This window comes from Eutrigla gurnardus, assembly GCF_963514095.1.
Source record: "Eutrigla gurnardus genome assembly, chromosome: 9".
Taxonomy (NCBI): Eukaryota; Metazoa; Chordata; class Actinopteri; order Perciformes; family Triglidae; genus Eutrigla; species Eutrigla gurnardus.
In genome coordinates this window covers 7,082,688-7,106,953 of record NC_139923.1, presented here as the reverse complement: position 1 = coordinate 7,106,953, position 24,266 = coordinate 7,082,688, and the positions used below count along the sequence as shown (strand labels likewise).

Genomic DNA, 24,266 nt, shown 5'->3' with positions numbered 1-24,266 from the left:
TTCTAAGATTTAATGTTCAAATATGTACGAGGATAATAAGGAATTATCTAAGTGTAAACCTAAATTTAGAAAAAAAAAAGAGTCAAAAATAGCCCCAATCTCAAAATATACTTGTATATGAAAAAAAATTTTGCCTGGAGTGTCTCCTGTGAGCTGATTATATGTTTTATGTAAATAAAATGTAATCTGCAAAGTAAAAACTAACTATTATTGACAAATGGTGGAGAAAAAAGACTGAGGAACCGTTTGAAATTCTCGTGTCGTACGTCAGAATTGGACAGAAGTACAGAACCGAGGGTAAATGTCACGTTACCCTGCTGCCTGCTGTGTGTCAAATCAACTAAACAGTACATGTCCTTCCGTTTGTGTGTGTGTGTGTGTGTGTGTGTGTGTGTGTGTGTGTGTAAAATTCTTCCTTCACATGAAAGAAAATGCCTTAGAAAACTGCATTTGCACCATGTGATCCTTATAGACCTTGTCAGTGAAGTGTGTCTGAGAATGTTCCTGCGGGGCCACATGTGATCCGTCTGTCCCTCTAACCTTGTTGCCGTTGTTGAGGCTCATGCTGCTGAGGGCCGACAGTTTGGCCTCCAGACTGTGGTGTCCAGACTGCTGGTGCTGCTGGTGGTGCTGGTGCTGGAGCTGCTCCCTCTGGATCTGCTCCCTCATGCTCCTGGCCTCCTGGATGGCCTTCATCACCGCGTCCTGGTCCCCGAACAGCGCCGTGGAGTTGAGGCTGGACAGGATGTCTGAGAGTGGACAGTGCAGGAGAGAGGGACAACGGTCTGTCAGCAGAGCAAAGAGCATGTGGCTTCAATAAGACAAAGGTCAGAGGTCATTTCTGTCTTCCTCTAACGATGACAGTGATCTATCGTTTCATCAATATCAAATACAAAATCCCCTTTTTCCCAACGAAGCTACTTAAAGTGAAAACACAAACAAGGAAATATCATGAAATGACAGAAACCTTCCTGCCAAGCAGGGAAGTGTGGATGTCGGATCTTTGCTCTCATCCTACAGCTGAGGATGTTTCATCAATAATATTACACGTTGATATCGCCACAGTAGTGTCTCGTCTTGGTCATGGAGGAAACATTTTGTTGATTCTGATGTTCTAGTATTTGTGAGTGTTGAAGAGGCCTAAGGGGGGGAACTGACTTAGTCTGTGATGTGCAGGTACATTTGGTTTGTGGAGTCTCTACCAACCCACAAACAAGCTAACCCTGGTTTTAGCGGACTCCCCTTCCTGTGTCACATTCAAGCTGATTCCATTATTCAGAGGAAAATAATGTCTTCTCTGAATATTAAAGCATTAAACATGTTCTGATGAACCTGAAAATGAACACGATGTGTCTCGTTGAACAAACCAGAGGGTTTTAAATCAATTGGTGTGTGGTTTCATGCTACTTTATGAATATTATCAAGCTTTGGAAACAAAGCTTAAGTGCTGAGAACCAAATATTCAGAAAGACCGCATAAAAAAATCCTATTAACTAACATTTAAACATCTGTATAAAAATGGGATCTTTTTCCAAACTCTTATTTGGGCCAAATGTCGCTGAAGTTGTTTTCCGGTCCACTTGTATCCAAACACGACAGAACCCTCCTCCCCCTTGTTTATGTGCCGCGTTTCACACTTTTGAAGTCGATGCACATTTGAAAGAGCAAAAAAACGAGATAAATAAACGGATGCAAAGTTTCTGTCGCACTCCTCGTTTAATTAGCAGACAAGTGGGAAGCACTGTATGCTTGGGTGGCCGTTAAAATGGGCAAAAAATAACTTTGCAGGGAACACGAGCGTCGCGTCCTCAAAGCCACTCCAGAGGAGCTGGCGAAATTGTTTTCTGGGGGGATATAATGAGAGGGTTTAGATTGGCCTTAATAACAGATAGCAGAGGTAGGGGCATAAAAGGTCTAGCGCGGGCAGACAATGATGTGAGGAAGCTCTTAAAAAGCAAATAACGTGTGCTGGGTTTCACTGCTTCCGCTGCTGGGGTTTTCATTGGGGCTAAATACAGGGCTTTGGACGCCTGTAAAACACACACACACACACACACACACACACACACACACACACAGGTCTCCTCCCGGGGTTGAGGTGTCTGCAGTCAATCAGACGCATGCGACGCGGCTCGGTTTGTCTGTGTGTGGCGAGGAGGAGGGAGTCGTCTGCGTGGGGGATGTTTTTGTTTTCCGGTTGGGGGGAAGACGGTTTCACACTGGAGCGAGGGCATGTTTGCTCTGGGTGGATGGAACAGTACACATGTGAACAATACGGAGGCGTCTTAGTGTTTGGTGTGTGCGTCAGTGTTTCCACCTCGCCGTGATTCTCAGATTGTGTGATTCTCATTGAACGTGTCGGTAAAAGCCCATTCTAATGTGGATATTCTAGGCGGGGTAGCAGCGGCGCTAGGCTAGGTGGCCCGTCCTAGCTGCGTGTGTTTGCTACCTACCCAGAGAGGTGTTCCTGCCCATGTTGACGATGGGACTCGGGATGCGGCCCTTGCCCAGGCCTGATGGGCTGGTCTTGGTTCCGGAGAACAGACTCTGTGTCGGGGAGGTTGGGGAGCGAAGAGGCTCGGCCGTCTTGGGTCTGGCTGAGAGGTTCAACGGCTGTGTGGATCCTTCCTCCTGTTAGTAAAGGACAGGGATTAATACATCAGGATCTGTATGGAATGAGGACTGTCGAGATATTACATCCTTACAACACGATTATGATACACAAATGATTCCTTTTTACTTTGTTTATTGTACATTTAGTCTCTATTTTTGGCAAATGAATTATACTTAAAATCTGAGTGTAGTGGGGGGGAGCTGGATCATTTGCACGTTATTTATATTTGCATTATAAGCATGATATGAATATTTCAATTTTCAATAGGTTATCATGCATCATACAGCAACAAATGCAAGGAAGAAGAAGATGTTCAAGCACACGGGGCTACAGCAGCCTGCTCTCCTAGAAAGGATGTTCCCACACAACGACATGCATTGTGTGTTGTTACGAGGGAAACTATTTTCATTTGCTGTTTCAAGCTGGAACTGGAAAAAATATGTTTAATGTCATTTAGTGTGCAGTTTAGTTGTATGGGAATGTCATTCTGTAGGAGACAGGGTAGGATACAAACTATTTAGGTGAGGAATTCTTCTTTTTATGTGGATAAACAGTCTGTATGTTATTAGTTCACTCATATTGCTTTTGCTAAATATACTACACCCTTCGATGTTATATAGTGCGACACAGAAGACACTTTGTATAAAGCGAGTTTTTGGTGAAAATATATGTTGCCGCTGAGGAAATGAGTCACCATTGGAAGTGTAATTGACTCAATTGAAGAAGACCACAGCTGCTGATTTTCAATTTTGTCCAAAGTATCCCTTCAAGTGCTTTCAGTGCTTAAGTGATGCTTCCACTCACTGATCAGTCATCCCTATCAGGTTTTTGCCCTTCAATAAATGAATTCCACTGTCCACCTCTGTGAACCTGACAGGGGGGAGTTCTCATTTAAACAATGGCCACCTTTGTGAAACTTTCTCAACAAAGGTTCAGGACCATGTGAGGGATCCCTTGGAAAAGGAAATGTGGCGTTACGCACGTCAAGGCGGCCTCACTGAAGCGGTCGCTAACGAACGAACGGGGATCCAATTTGGAGCTGAGCTTCCGCTGAGGGAACAGAGTTTGGGACACTCGGGGGGCTTTAGGCTGCGGGTGGCATGCCGAAGTGGGGGGTGGGCTGAGCGTGTGCGGGGGTTAGCGGAGGGTGGGGAGTTCGGAGGGCACAGCACTACTGTTTGAGTGCGGTGAGCTCCGACGCCGGTCTATTGTGACGCCGGCTGCAGCTGTGCCCCACACACACACATGGCTTCCATTACCGTCGGCGGGGAAAAGGCGAGGCGTGTGCTCTCTGCAGCGGAGGGGTCTGGGCTCCTGCCAAACAGCAGCCAGCAGCGCCAGTGTCAGTTTGTGACTGTGCGTCTGTTTGTGTGCACGTATCAGTGTGGGACTCTTAAATAAGCTGTTTCTAATTGCCGCTGAAGGGTGCAGGGCCGGCTTGTTGCTTCAACAACGTCCAAATTTCCAGCCTCTCACTTTGACTCCAACCAAGTTATTATTCTTGATGTGTTTTCCCATCATACATATTCTGAACTGACGCGTTGCTTTGACTTGTTTTATTGTTTGTTTCTTTACACCATAGAAACACGGTTTCTTTTCCCACATGTTGCCCAAATACTTTCACCTAACGCCTTGTTTCTGGAATAAAGTCAACGCTGCTGTCTCTGCTCCCTGGTCCATCCTGAACTGCACTATTATCAATCACACATGTGACCTGGCTCTGGTTAATCCGCTGAATCGCTGAAACATTAAAACACACATGCACAACAGTGGGCTCACCTTAATGAGAGCGATCGGACTGGATGCTCGCTTCTCGCTCTTCACGGCGCAGGGCGAGATGGGACCGGAGGAGTTGGGAGCCTGTGGGAGGGGAGCCATCTTGGCTCCTGGGGAGATCTGCATGCTTGCCAGCTGGGCGGCATACAGCTGCTGCAGAATGGGAAGAAACCAGCAAAACCGACAGGCTATTAACATGGTTGGCCAGCAGCTCGTCAGTGGCTTTCCTCTTTTATTCTCTCCCCTCTCTTCTTCTCTGCCCCCCACATCCTTGATCCTGTCGGGTTTTTTTGTTTTTGTTTTTTGCTGTTTCCTCCCTCTGGTGAGTCCTTTTGGGCCAAACACACCTAAAGTGGACGGGACTGTCCCACACAATGGAAGATTTGTTTGAGCTGGTGAGTTTTTATCAGCCATTCCAGCAAAACTGTTTTTATTATTAATAAATTATCTACAATTCGTTTCTGACGCTTATCCTTTCAACAGATGCTGGGAGCAGCTTGTACATCGATTTGCATCTAGAAATAAATCCAGACAATAGCTTAAGAAACTTTTGAATGCCTGACCTAAATCCTCTTTCACTTTAATATTCTATATATATATATATATAAATGTATATTGTAATTGTAAAATGTAAAATAGGATCAAAATCAACACATGAAGAGTCTCAAAAACACTTGAGACCGATCTTGTCACATATGGTGAGCTCTTGTATTAACAGCTCAGACAATCGAGTTTCTTCACAAACTTAAATCCAAAAGACAAACAGTGGACAATCATTTTAAGTAGGTGCCGTCATACTGCGATTACATCTTGTCATGGGTCGATTGAAAAACACTTTAAATAATGTAAAAATAATAGAAAACTTAAGAAAGACCTGGAAAGTATAAGCCATCTGCCTACAGGTTTTGGATGAAAACATTAAATGTTGCAAAAAAAAAAAAACTGTAGCGATTTTCCATCCAACAAAAATCAAAGAGTCGAATACTCGGCCCACAGTCCAGGGTCTTCTAAATCAAAGCTCGCTAGCCAGACAAACCGCTGCTCAAAACCACTGTCAACCCCTGTCTAAATGCATTGGAGTGTGAGTGCTGGAGTATCAAAGAGCCTGTCCTCAGGAAAACCACCCAGACGTGGCTGGCCTTCACTTAGACTCCCTCCTCTCTTCCTTTCTTTTCTGCTTTCCTCTCATTTTGTTACTCTCACCTCATCTATACTCTCCCCCCTCGGTCTACGTGTCTGTCTTTGTTTTGTCCTCTCTTTTGATCTCCCCCTGACACTCTCCCTTTTTCCTACGTCTCTCAGTTTTGTTCCAAGATGACTTTTCATATCGTCTCCACCATCTCGATCTCTGTTTCTCTCTCTCTGTTTTTACTTTCTGCCCCCGCAGCCTAAACCTCCCCCAGTGTTGTGAGATCTGATTTCCCTGTAGTCAAAACTGCAAAGCCTCCTGGGACCTGAGATCCAAAAGTAAAGAGTGCTCAGTGGAGAATGAGATAGAGAGGGTGGGGGGAGGAAGAGAGCGTTGCGCTGCAGACACACGAGACCACCGTCGCTTCGCCGCCGAAGCGCCAGGCTCAGCGGTTGGGGCCAGAGAAATTGGCTGGCCCTCTTTCCACTTCTCTCGGAGCGATATTAAACACAAACAGAAGGGGCCTTGCCGTTGAAACAAAGCCCTGATGTCACGCCGCTTATTTTCCTTGGAAGGCACCAGGAGTGCTCGGGCCAACCCCTGGCGATACGAGATCCCCGTAAGAATGTGCCTTGAATGGCTGGTGGTGAGGCCTCTCGCGTCAATCAAGCCGACCGCAGAGTTACTTCTGGTGATGCCTGATATTCTTACAGCTCTAAGGGGAGCCGGGGCTGGGGCAGACACACGAGTCTTTGAGGTAAAACACACAGCCCGCACACCCACACACACACACACAGGACCGATATTGCGCTGTTAGCAGCGATTCCATCAGCAATTCCAAATAAGACGAAGGAACTGTTGAACAAACAAAAGTCTGCGACTAAGAGCTTGTACCTTATTTTCTTTCTGTTTCTTAAAGACACGCTGAGATTGATTGGTGACTGGGGAGGCCAATGTGCTGCGTAAACAACCACCGAGCAGAGCTCTCAACCCCCGGGGGAAGACAATGCCGCAATTTCCTAAATTACAAATTGACAAAGAGGGCCACGGACCGCACCACAGCTGTCCAGACTATCTGACTGGCCTTCAGACATTAGTGCTACTTTGACTAAAATCCAAATGAACGGTCCGTCATTTAAGGCCCTCCTGGTCATCAGCAGGTTTTTTGAACAGCGTATAGTTTGGCATAATCCTTAAGAAAGCAAGAAGGTGAGGTTGTTGTGGTCTGGGTGTGGGTAGCACCGTCCGGACTGGAGCCCGCCAGCAGCCTGCCAACAACCTCCTCCTCGTTCAGACCGGCCTGTCCCATTAAGACTGAGTGGAGAATCCCCCTTTTAGCTGGCCTCTTTTAGTGTAGAGCCGCGATCGATCTCTGGAGTACACAAAACAAATGAGGTTTTGTCTTTTTCAGCAGGTTTGCAGGGGGAGGAGGAGGGTGAAATGGATCGGCTGCCACTGAGCTGGCCCGCGCAGAGGACGGAGGCTAAATATTGCACTTGGAGGCTTAGCTGCGCCCAAGACAGTGAAAGAGATACACAGAGAGGCAGGCCGCATAAAGACAAGCATTATCTCACTTCCAGTTCTCCTTTACAGAACAGATGCTGGGGGTTTTTTTGTCGGGACAAACCATATACGAACCGAATCCTTCCAATCATTGTCCTCATTTTATGTAAAACTAAGCCATTCTGGCACAATCAGTGTGCGTTGGCAACGGGGCAGAAATCATGGCTCTGGGACACAAAAGGTTCCTCCTCACCGTTGTCTCGGCCGCAGACACAGAAATAGGCACAAACCTAGAGACAGACAGCGAGAGATGTCTTATGATTTCAACAAGAATGTCTGCTAAGCAACTGTATTTCACTCGCATTAACTGCGACAAAGGGGGCCTTTCTTTGGGCAGGAATCCTCTGTTTGTGAAAGAAACAATCAGGTCAACTTCCCACGTCGACAGCACAACATCATGCCATCAAAGCTTTCAGGGTCAGGTCACAATGAGTCAAGCAAAATAGGACAGCTTTTGCCAAATATTTCTACCATGATTTAGAGATGTGATGCACCTCCTGTGGCTTTTTTACACTTCCGGAGAATATGCCATTTCTGTATGCCAGTCTATGCCCGCTTGACCATCAGTGCCAGCTGTTCACGAGCTTGCTGCGGGGCAGAACTGCAGAACATCTGGGTGAGTCTGGCCCCGGCTTCTGTCCATACTGTGCCGAGCACAGATTTGGCATTAAAAAGGGTTTGATGCCAGCTGTGTAGTTGACTACAGTACATAGCAGAGAAGATTGCTAATGTAGAACTAACATGGTGTAATTGTGTATTTACTGTTCCTGTTTTATAGTCTAAGGCACAGTTTCACACACTGGAGTTTTGTGGAGTGTAGCATAACTGCGACTAATAACTAAAAAACACTTCAAAACAGACAAGATCTCAAGACATCCACAACGACAGTAGGGCCTTGTGTAAACCCCAACTGACTGACTCAACTACAGCAGTTTGCTGAACAAGCAGCACAATAAAAACACATTCTACTGATCGACAAATGATGAATCATGACTTGTTGATGCATGCAACTCCGTATCACACCATATCTCAAGCTCTGACACGCAATCAATAATGTAGTATACATCTTTTGAAGAGTGCAACGACGCACGCGGCCTCAGTTCACACATCATCGACGCCACAAGCTACAAACAGCACAGGGCCTGAAGGTCAAGGCCCAGAGGCAAAGGTCAGAGGCAGTTCTCATGCGTGATGAATATTGAAGATAGTGCGGGATGTTCCTGGTCTGTAAATCTCACCTCAGACTTGCATTAGTTCATGGTTTCCTACAGAGGTAAATGAATGAAAGGCCATGTCTGTAATGAGTTTGGTGTTTAGACAACTATAAAGTAACTTAGTTGAGATATATTCACTGCATGGTAATTAATCAAACTGTTATCCTGAATTGAAATACAAAAAAAAAGTGGAGGCATATTGCACATAATGCACACTAAGAACATTTCCTGGGGGAAACCCTGTAGTTGTTAAGCTCTCTGACACACAAACAAGCAGCTCACACAAGGCAAAGCATCCAAAAAGATGCACCCTTTACAACAGAATGATACGTGTCTATGTAGGTATAGAGGCGTTAAGGTTGATTCACTTCCAGCAGCTGAGCCACATTAACTCCACAAAGTAAGCATTCATTTGAAGGCTTTTGGATGGGAGAGCAGCACACCATGCAGGTGTTTTCATTGTATCCATCCCATACACGTTGTGTACACTGTAAGCTCTACTGTACTGGAGTACAAAGAGCGCCTCTGCCCCATTCTTTGAGATGGAAGATACATAACTAAACAAGTACAACTCATAAATCTCACCATGATTGCTTTTGCCTCAGGCATTGTTGTCAAAACAATGTCCAAACATGTGCTGGAAGCAAGTGCCTCCGTCTCGCAAAAATTCCTCAGATAATCACCCTTTTTTTCCCACCTCTCGGGAACACTTCCCCACGCTCGCTGTCTTTCTCCTTACCCCCAGTCTCTGACTTGATTCCAGCCATCCCCATGATGAGAAGCTTCCTCTCTCATTCAGGTTCCTCTCCGCGCTCCCTCATTCTCTGTGTCTGAGGCGGTGTTTAAACGTGAATGAGTATGCGTCTCCGACATCATTCAGTCTCTTACCTCTCACTCGTGCGAGAGGTAAGAGACTCTTTTGATCATTTCAAGGCCAGGAGTGGAGATAGACGCCGCCACGGCTCCGATACCATTTGCGCAGCGCGGGCGCTTTGCTAACTCAATAGCGGCTAATGAGGGCCTCGATTTGTGGAAAACCACAATACAAATTGGGTAAATTGATATAAGGATTCTTGTAATATCCAAAAGCCGGGCTATGGTAATGACTGACATGATGAAGCAATATTGTTTGCTGGTGAAAACGCTTTTTGAGGGCTTTTGTCCTTTTCACTGATGGTGGATTCAGCAGGAGGGGTGACGGGGTCGTGCTGTGTAATTCCAAACCGCCTTCAGGGAGTGCCGATTTCTTTTTCTTTCTTTTTTTCTGTTTTTGTTTCATTTTCTTTCTTCTCCTTTGCAAATATGGTCTATGATAACCATTATGGATAAGTGCTATTCTCAAACCGCAGGTGTCAAGCAGCAATAAAATATTTGATGAATTGCTCGGGCCAGGTGTTGTGCTGGTGGGTTTGGAATTCCTCTGTGATTCATCATAACAGCTTTTGTCTGACACAGCTGACAGGCAGCAGATAAGTGGGCTAGCATGTTAGCGTCAGCCTATAGAGCTTCATCTTTAAAGTGTCGCGTTGTCTCTTTGAAAGAAGTTAACTCCATTCAAATTCATTAAGAAACGAGCGTGTGATCCTATGTGATTAATGCACGCTGGGCCTCCATGTGTATCTCCCATCATCATTCTGCTCTTATGGATGTTTGTGCGGGAATTTCTGAACATATGCTGCAACATGGAGCAGCTAAGACTATAGGCTGGTTATACCAAGAAGAAAAGGCAGGAAATAATAATGTGAGCAGGAAAATTATCCTTTGACATGCAACTTTACGTTTGGTGGTGCATCTGCACTTTACAGAGATCACCTGTCAGTTACCAACATATTCTCTTCTTATGAGAACTTTGTGCATTCTCCTATGATTGTCCAGCAATGCATGTCAATTTCTTATAAATAACTTTGAGATTGTGGTTTGGGTTAAAATAACTGTGGACGCGGAGTTACTTAAGTAGAGCAGTTACGTGACAAATAAGACAACGTTAACTTTCTGGTTTCAGGCGGGACACAAACAGCGATCTCCTGGGTGAAAGTCAGGTGATTGTGGACCCACCAATCAACCCTGACCTCCTCCCTATGCAGAGTTTGTCACTCTTTATATCTTCCTGTATGAATTCATTTTAGTGTGTATTCACAAATTATAGTGCATTCATTTCTGTAGGTGGGGCTATACCAGTGTATGAGAGCAGCCTGCAATCACACAGGGTGGCATTCCTTCCTTTGATTTACTGGTGCTGAAAGCTATTATTTCTCATGCAAAATAGCCAGTTCTTCTCTTTTTTCTTTGTGTTGCTGATGTTTTTCCCTGGTTAAAAGTCGACACTCGGTGGGTTCTGTTATAGCCTTGGCCTCTGGATCTCATCTAAAGTATAAAAGGTTTCGTGCACCAGGTATAGATTAAATCACAATTGTGTAGTTGAGTCGGCAACGGATATAGGGCATGTGTTTTTATTTTAACAAAATGTTGCAGGTTTTCTTACACACTTGAACTCAGGGCAAGCACTTTGCCAATGTTGCCTTTCTTTACTTTCTATTTATCGATGCACTTATGTCCAATTGTGTTGGCTGGTTACACCCTCAGGATTAGATGCATATGTACTTTCTCGCCCTTATAGCTATGTCTTTGTTCCTGCTGCTGCTGTGAAACACTGTTTCTGCCACAGTTGTCAACCTCACTGGAGTCTTCAGCATAGATACTGTAGAGGCACTTCTTTAGTTTGCTTTACTCTGTAAACACTTTTAAAGGATAATGATAAGTTGGACACAATATTTCCTTTAGTTTAGGTTTAAGCAAGCAAAACAACGTTGGTTTATGTACAAGAACAAAGACAATTTGAGGTTTTAGTTGTGGCTAAATGTGAAACAAAACCATTCATTTTTGGGAGCAAAGTGGAGAAGTGAATGCAGGTGAAACTGATGCATATTTCACACACAAATAGACCCACGCCCATCAACCTCCACACCGTTTTACCACTTCATAGTGTGATACTCTTGTCTCCACCATGTCATCATGTTATTGTGTTAATATTAAAGGTTGGTTCTACCACAACAAAAAATAAATGCATTTTGTTTTTCCCTTAGTTGCAGCTACACAGACAGTCTTGGTGTTGTTGACATAATGTGGTGATTGTGATGGAATTCAAGGAGACCAGGTGTTTTGGATGTACCTGTAGTTGTAACGGGCTGAGTCCTGACGCCGCTGCAGCTGCCATTGTAGATGGAATGAACTGCATGGGGTAATTCTCACCTGTTGAAAATCCAAAACAAAACATATTGTAGAGAGAAGTAAGGGAGGGGTACTGCACAAGAACTAACCTGCTCTTTACCTTCAGCCCGTCTCGCCCCTGTGTTCCCTTCTTGCTCTCGTGTTTTCATTTAGAGCAAACGAAGGGTCACCAGAGTTTTATTCAACGGTTAACAACGCTCATTGTGGCTGCATGGGTGCATGAGACTCGGGCGATCAGAGTGCCGGTCCAGTGCTTCCTCATTGGGATGCACTCATAAATGTGTATACAAGTACCGTGTACAACCCCTACTGTTTGTCCCTAAAAGGCTTTCCATGTCGGAGCCTTTGTTGAAAACAGAGCAAAGTCAAAGGAGAGTGTGGAATAATGGCTTTCTAATTCCTTTCTTCATTTCTGCCCTCTCTCTGCACCCTTGTGGGAGCGTATATGCTCTCGCAGGAGGAATAAACATGCATTATTCCCTATGAAGTATGGAGGGTCGGCGGAGCGTGGCGTCAGGCGAGCACCTGGTGGAATGCATGGAAGGAAGGAATGTGTGAAGGACGAGGAAAGAGCAAGAAAGCAGGTGGTGTTGTGAATCCCACAATGCAGAGACTGTACTTGAAGTGTGTTGCTGCATGTGTCTTCAAGTGTTTTGCACCGCCTGTTTGTGCAAAAAAACCCTTGTAAATTGCTGAATGCAAAGTGTGTTTTGGGGAATGCATGCGTTTTGTGTACGTTGTTGGGTTGGTGTGTAGCAGGAGAACATGCTCGAGTGTGTGTGTGTGTGTGTGTGTGTCTGAGAAAGTGTGAAATTCAGTGTTGCAGATGTGTTGTGGAATTGACATGCTTTCAGCATGCCATAAAAGAGACATTCCAGTCCCTGCTGTGTCCAATGTATTGTTCCTCATGTTAAGGAGCAGAGCTTGTAAATCTCTCTGCTCATTTCCAGAACATTCCTCACCTGACACACCTCATTAACATAGATTGGGATTCAAGTGTTTCTGTTTCTGTGGGCGTGTGTGAAGAAACACTGCTACTGGCTGTTTCTTTTGAGTTAAGAAGAAATGTCATAGTTCATCGAGAAGATCTAGCTCCTTAACGCCCGTCAGCGTGTTTGCATACCTGGCTTGTAGGACAGGCCTGGTGGGAAGAGGAAGCCCTGCTGGGCAGCGGCGGCTGCAGCCAGAGACCGCTGGTCGTGAGGAAACACTGGGATCATCAGAGGAGCCATGTGACCCTGGACCTGAGAGAGAGAGAGAGAGAGAGAGAGAGAGAGAGAGTTTGACCAGGACAAGGAGAGAGAGCAAGGGAGAAAGACAATTTATATAAATAGAAAATCACCTTGACATACGGTTAGGGGTGGGTAAAAATATTGATACGGCAATATATCGCGATACTTTGCCGCCCAATACAATATCGATTTTTCAACTCCAAAGAACGATTTTTTTTCTCAAAAAAAGATTCATGTTTATTCCAGTGAATTTCATGGGAATTAATAAAATAGCTGTTTTCAATATCATCTGATGTGTTTTCATCTTTATTTATATCACAATATCTTGATATCGTGATATCGTGATATCGTGATACGTATCGTGACCAAAGTATCGTGATACGTATCATATGGTGAGGTTCTTGCCAATACTCACCCCTACACACGGTGCACAAAATAAAATACTGAAGGATAGAAAGTAAGGACCGTCATGAGATAAAATTAGAAAAAGATAAGATGGAAGAAGAAACAACACAAAAGACTTAAAGTCACAGAAAAAAGGAAAGAGAGAAGAAACAAAGAAGAACAAAGAAACAAACGAGAGGGAAAGGAGTGCAGAGAAGAAAAGAGAGATTCAGAAATACACGTGTGAAGTGAACGATCAGCAGGGCTAAAGAGACCGAGTTAAAGACGGACCAACAAATAAAGACACAAACGCTTGAAAGACAAGTGTAGAAATGGGAAAGAAAATGCTTTTAAAACAACAGAGAGGCTAACAGCTGCCTTTCATGTCGGCTTGAAAGACTCTTAAAAACTGTGGGTTCGACCAAGTTAAGGCGCTGAGGGCTCAAACTATCAAAGATGAGCCTGCGGGACTCTAATAGGGCTGGTTGTACTTAACCACTGAACTGTCTCACTCTCTTCCCATCCACCTCTCCCTTTATCTCAACTTTAATTTCTCTCTGCTTGTAAAATTGTTTGTCTCTTTCCCCCTCTTGACTCCTTTTCTTCCCTTTCTCTCGGTCTGTTTTTCTTTTCTTCCCATTTCTTTCTTCTTGCTCGTTAAGTTCCCGTCTGAGAGCCGGGCGGATATTTCACATTTTCAAACATGTTAAAGGGACGACAAATGCAAATGAGGGTTGTTTTTAAAAAATGTGAGAAAAAGAATAGAGAGATATCTGGATTACTTGTTATTGATCTTAGCTTGAATCACTCATATTGTTTGTTGTGGTTTTGGGGAGGTATTATTTTTTCTTTTTTAAATCATCCATGTTGCAATGTGTTGTGTCCAAACGTATTTTTGGGTACAGAATAAATATGACATTCTGTTATTTTCACACCTTTTCTCTATTCCTTTAGCATTTTCTTTTTCTTGTTTTTATTTGCTTCCTTATGTCTCTTTTAATAATAATAACCTTTTCCTCTCTCAGCTATTCTGATTGTTTACTGTTTTTTTTCCCCCCTTGTCATATTTTGTTCCCTGTTTTATTTGTTCGACGAGTTAATATTATTTCTCTCACTTCCTCCTCTGTATTTCATCAATATTCAGTTAATCACAATACTGTCTTGTCTTCCTCTTTCTTTCATCATTCTCTCTTCTTTTCAGCCTTGTCTTGCTTCTCTCCCTCTCTTTTCTTCCCTTGAACACATTTTGACACCTTTCCTTCGACACCGTTCAATGCCGTCTACCTCCATTCATCTCCTTTACTACCAATTCATTAACCATGCTGCCCCCCCTCCCGCTGTCCTCCCGGGACACTTCATCATTAGAGCCTAAATTTATACAATCAGCATGTTGTGTGGTTACGTCTTTGCATTTGTACTGCCGGGTTACGTGGTTGAATTAGATGACCGTCCTCTGGGATTTTTTTGGAGTGTGAAGGAAGGTGGGGGGGGGGGTTCAAAGAGCATAACTGAATAGAGCGAGCGAGAGAAAAGAGAGAGAGAGCAAGAGAGAGAGAGCAAGCGAGAGAGAGATGAACGGGACCGCCAGGACCACTTGCTTGTGTTTGCTGCCCTCAATGAGAAGATCAACAGAAAAGTAATCAACAACCAATTTAATAATTGATTAGTTATGTAAAGCATTTAGCAAGCATAAAGCATTTGCAGCTTCTCAAATGTGAGGATTCGCTGCTTTGCACTGAACATGTTTTAATTGAACATAAAATACGGCGCTGGTGGTGGAGTGGTTAGATCTGTGAGTCTGTGCAGAGTTTATATGCGGGGGCTGTGGGGACTTGTGGATTTTATTTTACTTTATTCATTTTAATAACTCACTCAGTCAGTAAACAGAACTTCAATATTAGACGGTTTCTAGAAAATGCCAAAACTGCACTCAGTGATAATGTATTTAAATGCCCAATTTCAACATCTCTTTAATATTTCTTTTATGTCTTTAATATCCTCTTTTGGAAATAACAGCATGGTTGATGAAATTAAACTACATAAAAAACCACGTAAAATAAAGGACAACATCATCGTCATTGTTAAATATTTTAAAAACAAAGCCAGCGATGCATGTTTAGAATGGTATCTACATTATCGCCACCTTCCTATTTTTCATCACAACATAAAGTGATGCGTGACATCATGTTCCACTCTTACTGCAAATAAATCATGTAACTGCAAACGTATCCGTGGAGAGGACTGGTCCTGTATTTGTGTGTTTATGTTCTGTCCTCGCAATAACAAATGCAATGTTTCCTTCTTTGGGAAATATTTTGTGAAATCAAATAATTTCACTTAAGAGTCACGTCGTGGCTGAACAAAAAAATTATGAGTGTCCCAATAGAGCCCTCAAAAGAAAAGAGTGTGTACGGTGTGTTTATGCCATGTCTTGGTCTTGTGTCTTTATGAGGACCAATAAGTATTTATGCTTTGCAAGGACAGGATGTTGTTTGGAGCGTTTGTTTAGTCTCCACGTAATCAAAGTGCTGTTTGAGGCTTGAGACTTGGTTTTAAAAGGTTGGATTCAGGTTTGTGGGTGTATGTTTGCAGCACACACACACACACACACACACACACACACACGTCTGTGCCACAGCGGGGGATCTGTATCACTCCCGGTTAGCATTGTTCTCTCAGCGTGCAGTTACATGTGTTCATCACCTGACCGGTTCTTCAGACAGTGTTGTTTAGCTCACACTTCAAAAAAGCCTGGTAGCTTGGGAGGCTTCCATTACGCACACACACACACACACACACACACACACACACACACACACACACACACATACAGACACAAGCTGTCTGACGTCTTGTGACACGGAGAAAAGGGAACGAAGGGAGAATAAAAACGAGTCTGTCTGTCTGAATGGCAAAAAAAAAAAGAAGAAGAAGAGAGAAGTGGTGGGGGGGGGGCGGGAGTAATAGAGTGGGACAAAATGCTCCCATTCATTGTATTCCTTTGGGAACACTGGGACTGACTGGGGCTGCTTCACTAGCACAAACACACAAAGATCTTCTTTTACCGAGGGGGGTGGATGAATGGACTGGGGAAGGTGGTGCTGTGGGGGCCCTGCTCTGCTCAGCCCCTAAGAAAACACAGGGCCCCTTCCTCTAACTGCCCACCAGGCACACGGACACACACACCTAGGCAGCAGGAACATGTGTACACGCAAAGACACACACACTGGATTAATGGTCCTCTTGTGAGCGGGCAGCGGGGTTAGGGGCCAACGAGTACGTATGTGGCGCGTCTGCATGTCCGTGTGTCTCCGTGTGTTCGCCACGGACAAAGAAAGGTAGTCGTCTGGCTGTGAGGTTGGCAGGTACACACATGACACTCCAGGCAACAATCTGCTAATTCATACAGGTTAATGTGGAGGCAATTTCAAACAGTAAACAGCAATTCCTGCATGAAATGAAAAATAATATGAAGAATATTATTAATATTAATATAAGTTCACATTTGGGTAATTCTGATTAGTTCCTTCATAGGGCATTTTCCAATCTGTACGTTGTTTGCTTGTTTCAAGAACAGTCCAAAGGACGTAAATAAATACAAAGTGATGGGGACGCTTTTTTCTCATTGGTCAGATATTATTGGGAAGATTCCCCTCAAAACATCCCCTGCACTTTCTTTTTCCCCCATTATGGGACAAAAGCAGATTCTTGTACTGCTATTATTTTTATATGCTTATATATATATATATATATATATATATATATATATATATATATATATATATAGATATATATAGACTGTGAGTACAATGATGTGTCTCCAAGTTCTCCATCAGAGAAGGGCTTTGATGGATCCATCCATCCATCCATCATCCATCCATCCATCCATCCATCCATCCATCATCCATCCATCCATCCATCCATCCATCATCCATCCATCCATCCATCCATCCATCCATGCATCCATTCATCCATCCATCCATCCATCCATCCATCCATCCATCCATCCATCCATGCATCCATCCATCCATCCATCCATCCATCATCCATCCATCCATCCATCCATCCATCCATCCATCCATGCATCCATCCATCCATCCATCCATCCATCATCCATCCATCCATCCATCCATCCATCCATCCATGCATCCATCCATCCATGCATCCATCCATCCATCCATCATCCATCCATCCATCCATCCATCCATCCATCCATCCATCCATCATCCATCCATCCATCCATCCATCCATCCATCCATCCATCCATCATCCATCCATCCATCCATCCATCCATGCATCCATCCATCCATCCATCCATCCATCCATCCATCCATCCATCCATCCATCCATCCATCCATCCATCCATCATCCATCCATCCATCCATCCATCCATCCATGCATCTGGCAATGTGGAAGCTAGTTGTTTGGGATTGGGAACGATTGTAGCCGTGTTTAGCCCTTTTATTCAAGTCCTTTTTGGCTCATTGTTTCGGTTCTCCAGGCTACGTAATGACTGTATACTCCAGTATCACTGCTCTCATATCAAACTATTTCAGCAGCTGTTTCCAGCAAACAAGCTCAAGCCTGCTCACCTAGTAACTTCTTCAGAAAGCATCTTTGTCGCTTCATGATGAGATTTTGTTTAATGTAGCTTTAAGAACACAAGTAATTACATTGCTCTTGTTTGTCCTTTCACCACCTTGTTACACCCATGTGAGCACAATGAAGATGCTCGAGGTGATTTTAATTGAAGCACACAGAATAACTGTCTCCTTATCACATTTTTCTATAGGCTAATGCACAGGTTAATAACCTGAAGTGAGGGGCGTTGTAAAGTTAAAAAAATTAGCCATTCTCCATAGCTGGTGGGTCCAATCGACGTTATGTGCTTTACCATGGCTTTCCGAGTCATTGTGTCTGAAGCTGCATATGCTGACGTAGGTACTGCTGTCTTTCTAACAGCCTTTTGCCTGCTCCATTAGTTCTTATGCATGGGTGTGTACTGTTTGTGTTGCTACACACAAGTTTAGCATCACGGACTATTCAGGGCCTCACCTAACGTCAGCTCTTTATTAACAGGAAAACAGCTGTGACGAAACAAAGACTTTGTATAATGTCTCATAAATCAACATCTGATTTTTTTTTACCATGAATTGAAACTCATTTATCCGTTACACAGAGCCAGCTCTGTTCTGTGCGGCTCAGATTATGAATGTTGGCCAAAACCATATCTTTACCTCAATCAGTCACAACATAAGCACCACAAACTGTGGGCTGACGGTGCTTCAACAGGGGGCAGCAAACTGTAATTATGCAGCACGCTGTCGACTCCGTCACCCACGAGAGAAAATAACACGAGATGAAATTGAAAAGTATCAAAACAATCAGAAAACGGCGATAACTCAAAGAGGGAAGCGGGGGAGGGTGGGCGAAGGAGGAGACAGAGCAGTTATAAACGAAGAACAGAGGGAGGGAGGAGGAGTGTGGCTTTGCAGTCATTAATTAGCCCGTTAGCTAGGGCCCGGGCGGTGCGGTTAGGGCCTGTGCCTTTGTGGGCCCGAAGGAAATGGGCCACATATGAGAGCCATTATAGGCACTGACTTAACAAAGACACATGCCTGTCAGCCACCAGTCTGGGCTGGGCTCTGCCTATACGGCACACAAAGGGCCCACCACCACTGTGTGTGTGTGTGTGTGTGTGTGTGTGTGTGTGTGTGTGTGTGTGTGTGTGTGTGTGTGTGTGTGTGTGTGTGTGTGTGTGAGAGTGTGTGCGTGTGTGTGTGTGTGTGTGTGTGTGTGTGTGTGTGTGTGTGTGTGTGTGTGTGTGTGTGTGTGTGTGTGTGTGTGAGAGTGTGTGTGTGTGCTTATATGAGTGTTTTTGCATGTGTGTATGACCATGTGTTTTTTTTGCGTATGAGGGGAATATATAGAAACTGTTCACATGTGTGCACGTATGTCAGTTTATGCAGTAATATCAGCTGCCTCTACTTTAACTTAACATCAGATGCCTGTTTATGTCTAAGTTTATATATATATATATATATATATATATATATACACACACACAACTGTTCTGTGTGTTTCTTCACATGTTTGTGTGTTCATGCGTGCCAGCGTGCGTATGTGTGTAACCATATCTATCAGAGTGGGGCCTTCGGAAGCGTTTCTTTAACCCGTGGACATCCCCCGCTGGCTCTCCACACCATTTAAAACCACATGACAGGAAACCTGGGTCACTTTGAACTACAGCGTACCCCCTCCACAACACCGCACCACAATCGCTGACAAACACACTGAACATCCGTGGACAGAAGATAAACAATGATGAGAGGCAGAAATGGAAAAATTGGCTCCCCCACTGGCTTCCCAGCATCCCCGTCCAGACTCAGTTCAATGCCGATCTATGAAACGTTGAAATAATAACAGTAATGCCAATTAATAACTGAAAGTAGGTTAACTTTAGTTGTTGTGATGATGCAACAGCCGGCATGTGTAAGCTGAACACATGGAAATTTTGCTTTTTTTTTTGGGGGGGGGGGGGGGGGTCTTACTTTTCCCATCTGGACAACATTTAGAGTTTTGAATTAAGATATGAACAGCACTTCTAAATAGTGGCTTTACCACACTGAGGCCTGCTCTCTTCAGCTGAAACAGTAGCATTTGGTCAGCTCCTCAGAGTATTGGCCTGAGAGGAGCTCAGGTCTGGATTTGATAAGTGGAAACAGACCGGTGCAGCGCTGCCTGTGTGTTTAAAGCCAACACAGCGTAAACAGCCCGTACTCCAGTGACTAAGCCCTGGAGCTCAGCCACAATAATTCTAAACCTCCGTACAGTAGATAGACCATATGCTCCCTATAAGCCGGGTTCCTTCACTAAGAAATGCCATTGTTTTAAAAATAAAACGACACACATCCAGCTGTGATGCATATAATATTTAGCAGCTTCGTGATGAAAACTATTTCTTTGTTTTGGTCTCTCTCTACCTTTACTTAATAGCAGATTGAAGCAATTCTGAGCATTTTGACTTCAGTTTAACGTAGGAAATAAGTCTGAAACAAAAGATGGAGTGGAATCGGTTTCCTCCTGATTTTACAGCAGAAGCTTCTGAAGCTCTCGACATGATGACCTGCTGCTCTCAAGAGCTATTTTCTGCACGTCCATTCATCCTCAAAACCAAACATGACACAGTATCCACGCTTCGCAGCATGGAAGAGGAACCGAGCAGGAGCCGGGTTTTATGGTCTCGCTCTCCCCTGGGGCTCGGAGGCCTAATGAAGTCCGATCCGAGCTTTATTAAGATCCAAGGGTGGGAGCTCGTCATAAAAAAGCAGGAGAAGAAGAGGAGGAGGGGGGAACAAGCTCTCGTTAACTAGATCACACCTCCGAAGCAAAGGGAGATCCAAAGCTTGGGCCCCGTGGGGGGTAAACGGGTCTACGGGACGAGACTCAACTGGTCACAGTGGATTCAGGTTATCTCACGAGCCGATTTAATTCAGCAGCAATCCAACCACTTAAAAGAATGAAAAGCAGTGAAATACAAGCTGGTTAACTTCCAACATGGCTCTGAGCCACAGCTTGCACGTTTACCAGCATTTGGCCTTGCAGATGGTGGTAATTTCTTGGTGAGAATTATGTGTATGCAGGGCAGGAATTACCAGCATCAGGTGGAAGAAACAGATGTCGGAAGCAGAGAGGGAGAAGAAAAGGAAACAAATGGAATCGGGGATCAATAAGATGTGTGAATGGAACAGGAAGGAATACTTTTTCTAACAGTATGTGTCTCTCTAATAATATACATACTGTTTAACCTCTCAAGCTTTTTTATTTGCACTTCATTGTTATGGGCTTGATGCATGAAAGCAGAAAGGAGGAGCGGCAGAGGCGTAACACGAGCTGCTGAGCAACATAGAGCGTTCGATGGAGACGGAAAGCCGGAGGGAACGCTTGTTAAATAGACAACTGGAGGAGGGAAGGAGTAGGAGGAAGCCTGTAGAGGATGCTGGGATATCGACGGCTGGTGGATCAATGTAAATGATCCGGCCATAACCAGGGCAATTACTGGGTCACCGTTGTGTGTTAGAGTGTGTGTGTGTGAGTGTGTGTGTGTGTGTGAGTGTGTGTAGGAATGCTGTTGTGGCGTAACAGGCATACCTCTCAATAGTAGGCAAACCTTAAATGAAAAGGTCGCGACCTCTCATATTATTGTTGTTTTCCAATCACACATGTCTCAATAATAATGGGACCCGAGGAAAATGACCTCTTCAGCTCATCCAGTCGGACAACACAAGACAAACAGACACAGCAAGGGAGAGAGACGATGGGGAAGACATGAGGGGAGTCTGCAGAGGGCAGGAGTCAACTTAAATATGTGAGGAATGACCAGAAGAAGTGTGTGTGTGTGTGTGTGTGTGTGTGTGTGTGTGTGTGTGTGTGTGTGTGTGTGTGTGTGTGTGTGTGTGTGTAGTTGGGAGGCATGTCTGCCTACTAACCTGGATCTGTTGTTGGAGAATGTTTATCTTGTGCTGCTGCTGCAGGAGCTGCTGCTGTTGTCTGGTGATCTGCACACACACACACACACACACACACACACACACACACACACACACACACACACACACACACACACACACACAAAGAGAAAGAGCGTCAAAATGGTAATAAATCCATCAATGTGTTCCATGATTCTGACAAGATTAAGAATAAGTCGTGTCTTTTCTTTTCATTTTGTTTTAAATAGGAGAAAATCTACTTTACTTGATCAATAATAGAAGAATCTGCACACAGAACTGATGACCCCAGACAGCTGGGTTGTCTGGGCATTAAATCTGCAACAGCCACGTCCCACATGTGACCAAGAAGGATTTTGCAGGATGGAATTAAGATGAAAAATATACCATCTGAAGTTCAGACAATCTGCTGTTCTTTAACAAGTTGTTGTTGTTTCATTATTTTTAATAAACATGTGGTGAAGACCATGGTATCGTTGCAAGAAACAACTTTTGAATGCATGTCGGACATTAAAATCTGGGTAAAACCAATTACAGCCCATCTGTGTCTTTTTAAAAACTCGGTCATTTTGTTGGAGGGAAAATTGGTAAAACACAAACAACACATTTTAACATTGAATAAGAGAGAGAGAGAGAGAGAGAGAGAGAGAGAGAGAGAGAGAGAGAGAGAGAGAGACTAAAAGAGAATACTTGAATGCAATATTAATAAAGGCAAACATGTTTAACAATGGTGAGGCATGAATCTGACGTGATGCGGCAGGTTAATGGTCACGCTGCATTCAAGAGCAGCATGGTGAGTTTCTGACAACTCTCTTAACTGACACTGAATCTGTGAGACTGACATGTTTACTAGGAAACCAACAACACCCAGCATGCCTCTGGATCCCCCCGCCAATCACACACACACACACACACACACACACACACACACACAACGCTCATCAACAACCACGGCGATCATAGTTATTTCAGATTTTTTTTAAAACATCTGTCATCATTGAAGGGAAAAGTCTCGGCCAGTGATGGGCAGCTAGGACCGGCCAGTTACGCAAGGTTCAAATTCTTAAAGGGGCAGCACGTCATTTATTTGATCCCGCCCACTCTTCGCCAGAGAAGTAAAGCAGCTGCCTTTCTGTCTTCCCGAGAAGTCATTTAGTGTATTTATTCTGAAATGTAATTACAGGCTGCTGAATGGGAGGCGGCGCCCCATTTGCACACATGTCATATTTCATTAAAGGCAGATTTCTTAGGGTTTGTCTGTAGGGCATTATCCTATCAAGTCTCAACAGCCAAATGACTGGCTGATATTGGAATCCGTCTTTTCTTTTCACTCTCTCCATCTTCCCCGTTCCTTTGTGGAGCTGTGAAAGGTGGAATGTGTTGTGATGGGAGGTGTGGACTTGTCCCGACAGAGCCTGTCGCACGTCCACCTACAGTAACATGTCGGCAAACAAAGAGGCAGCTCACCTAAACGCCTCCATGCTGAGGCTCAGCCTTTCTCTGTCACACGCTAATGTTTCTGTGTCCGACACCTGACGACACACACACACACACACACACACACACGCGTGTATTCTCTTTTATTGTGAAAGTTTTGGCTGCCATCATTTCAGTTAAGATGACATTTTACAAAGCAACCTCCCGGGAACGCAGCAGCATCACTAGAAGTCCAACATGAATCATACAGGTACACACCTCCGACTTAAGCATTTTATCCAAACAATGGGGGTTGTGTGACACATCTTGGTGCTCACAAGATGACTGTCAGCGTAGAAAATTTGGGGTGTAAACAAAATTCCGGTTCATGAAATTATATTTCTTAATCAGGCTTTTTATTCTTGCAAAAAGCTGCATAAATGTACTTGCAGACTGCTTCATATTAAAGGGTGCGTTTTTTCCTTACTAACACTTTTTCTGAAGTGTATTAAAACTGTCCCATCTTCTGTTTGTTCTCAGCCTGTTGGACTTGCATCCCCAACTCTCAGCACCCGAGTGAGTGAGCTAATAGGCAACGCCGTCGGACCCTCCCTACCTGCTCCTGCTGCTGCCTGGCCAGCTCCATCTGTTGCCTCTGCTTCTCCAGCTGTGAGGCGGCCATCTTTTTCTGCTCGTCGTGGGCGGAGAGGAGCTGCTCCCTCAGACTTATCAGCTGACCGATCATGGTGGAGAGCTGGTGCTCCTTCTCCTCCAGCGACTCGGGCGTCCCTGGACAGGTACAGGAGAAGGATGGGTTAAATGCTGACACCGATATAGTTATTGTTCGAAGATAGTGTGTAATTCCCTGGTTTGTTCGTTGCTAGAGGATTGCATTAACACTGCATGGACTGGTTCCCTTCTAGTCCAGCTGTGCCCTCTTTGAACGTCATAAATACACTGGTTCTGGTAATTGTAAAAACAAACTTGCAGAAAAAAACATTAAGAAATTCGGGGATTGTGACTGTTTGTGACTTTTAGGAACCAAACTAACTTCAACAAGTGGCTCCACAAAAAAAACCCAACCAAAACAAATCCAACGTATGCAAAGAACGAGACAAACTGGAGAAACTCCCATGCCCCAAATTGTCATAAATCATCTGGTTTGCAGTTCCATCTTACTACTCATTATCCTCTGTCTTGTCT

At 44.2% G+C, this 24,266-nt stretch overlaps 1 protein-coding gene across 3 annotated transcripts in view; it reads right to left on the bottom strand.

Annotated features, from left to right (window-relative positions):
- LOC311018464 (transcription factor SOX-6-like) overlaps window positions 1–24,266 on the bottom strand; it is a 109,325-nt gene that overhangs the window by 17,031 nt on the left and 68,028 nt on the right. For all 3 annotated transcript variants that reach the window (XM_084017459.1, XM_084017458.1, XM_084017460.1), the window contains 7 exons: window positions 23,680–23,852; window positions 21,630–21,698; window positions 12,648–12,768; window positions 11,466–11,545; window positions 4,394–4,543; window positions 2,454–2,631; window positions 541–749 (listed from right to left, as the gene is read on the bottom strand). In XM_084017459.1, coding sequence (XP_083873585.1) covers window positions 541–749; window positions 2,454–2,631; window positions 4,394–4,543; window positions 11,466–11,545; window positions 12,648–12,768; window positions 21,630–21,698; window positions 23,680–23,852 — 980 coding nt within the window. The remainder of the gene's footprint in view (window positions 1–540; window positions 750–2,453; window positions 2,632–4,393; window positions 4,544–11,465; window positions 11,546–12,647; window positions 12,769–21,629; window positions 21,699–23,679; window positions 23,853–24,266) is intronic.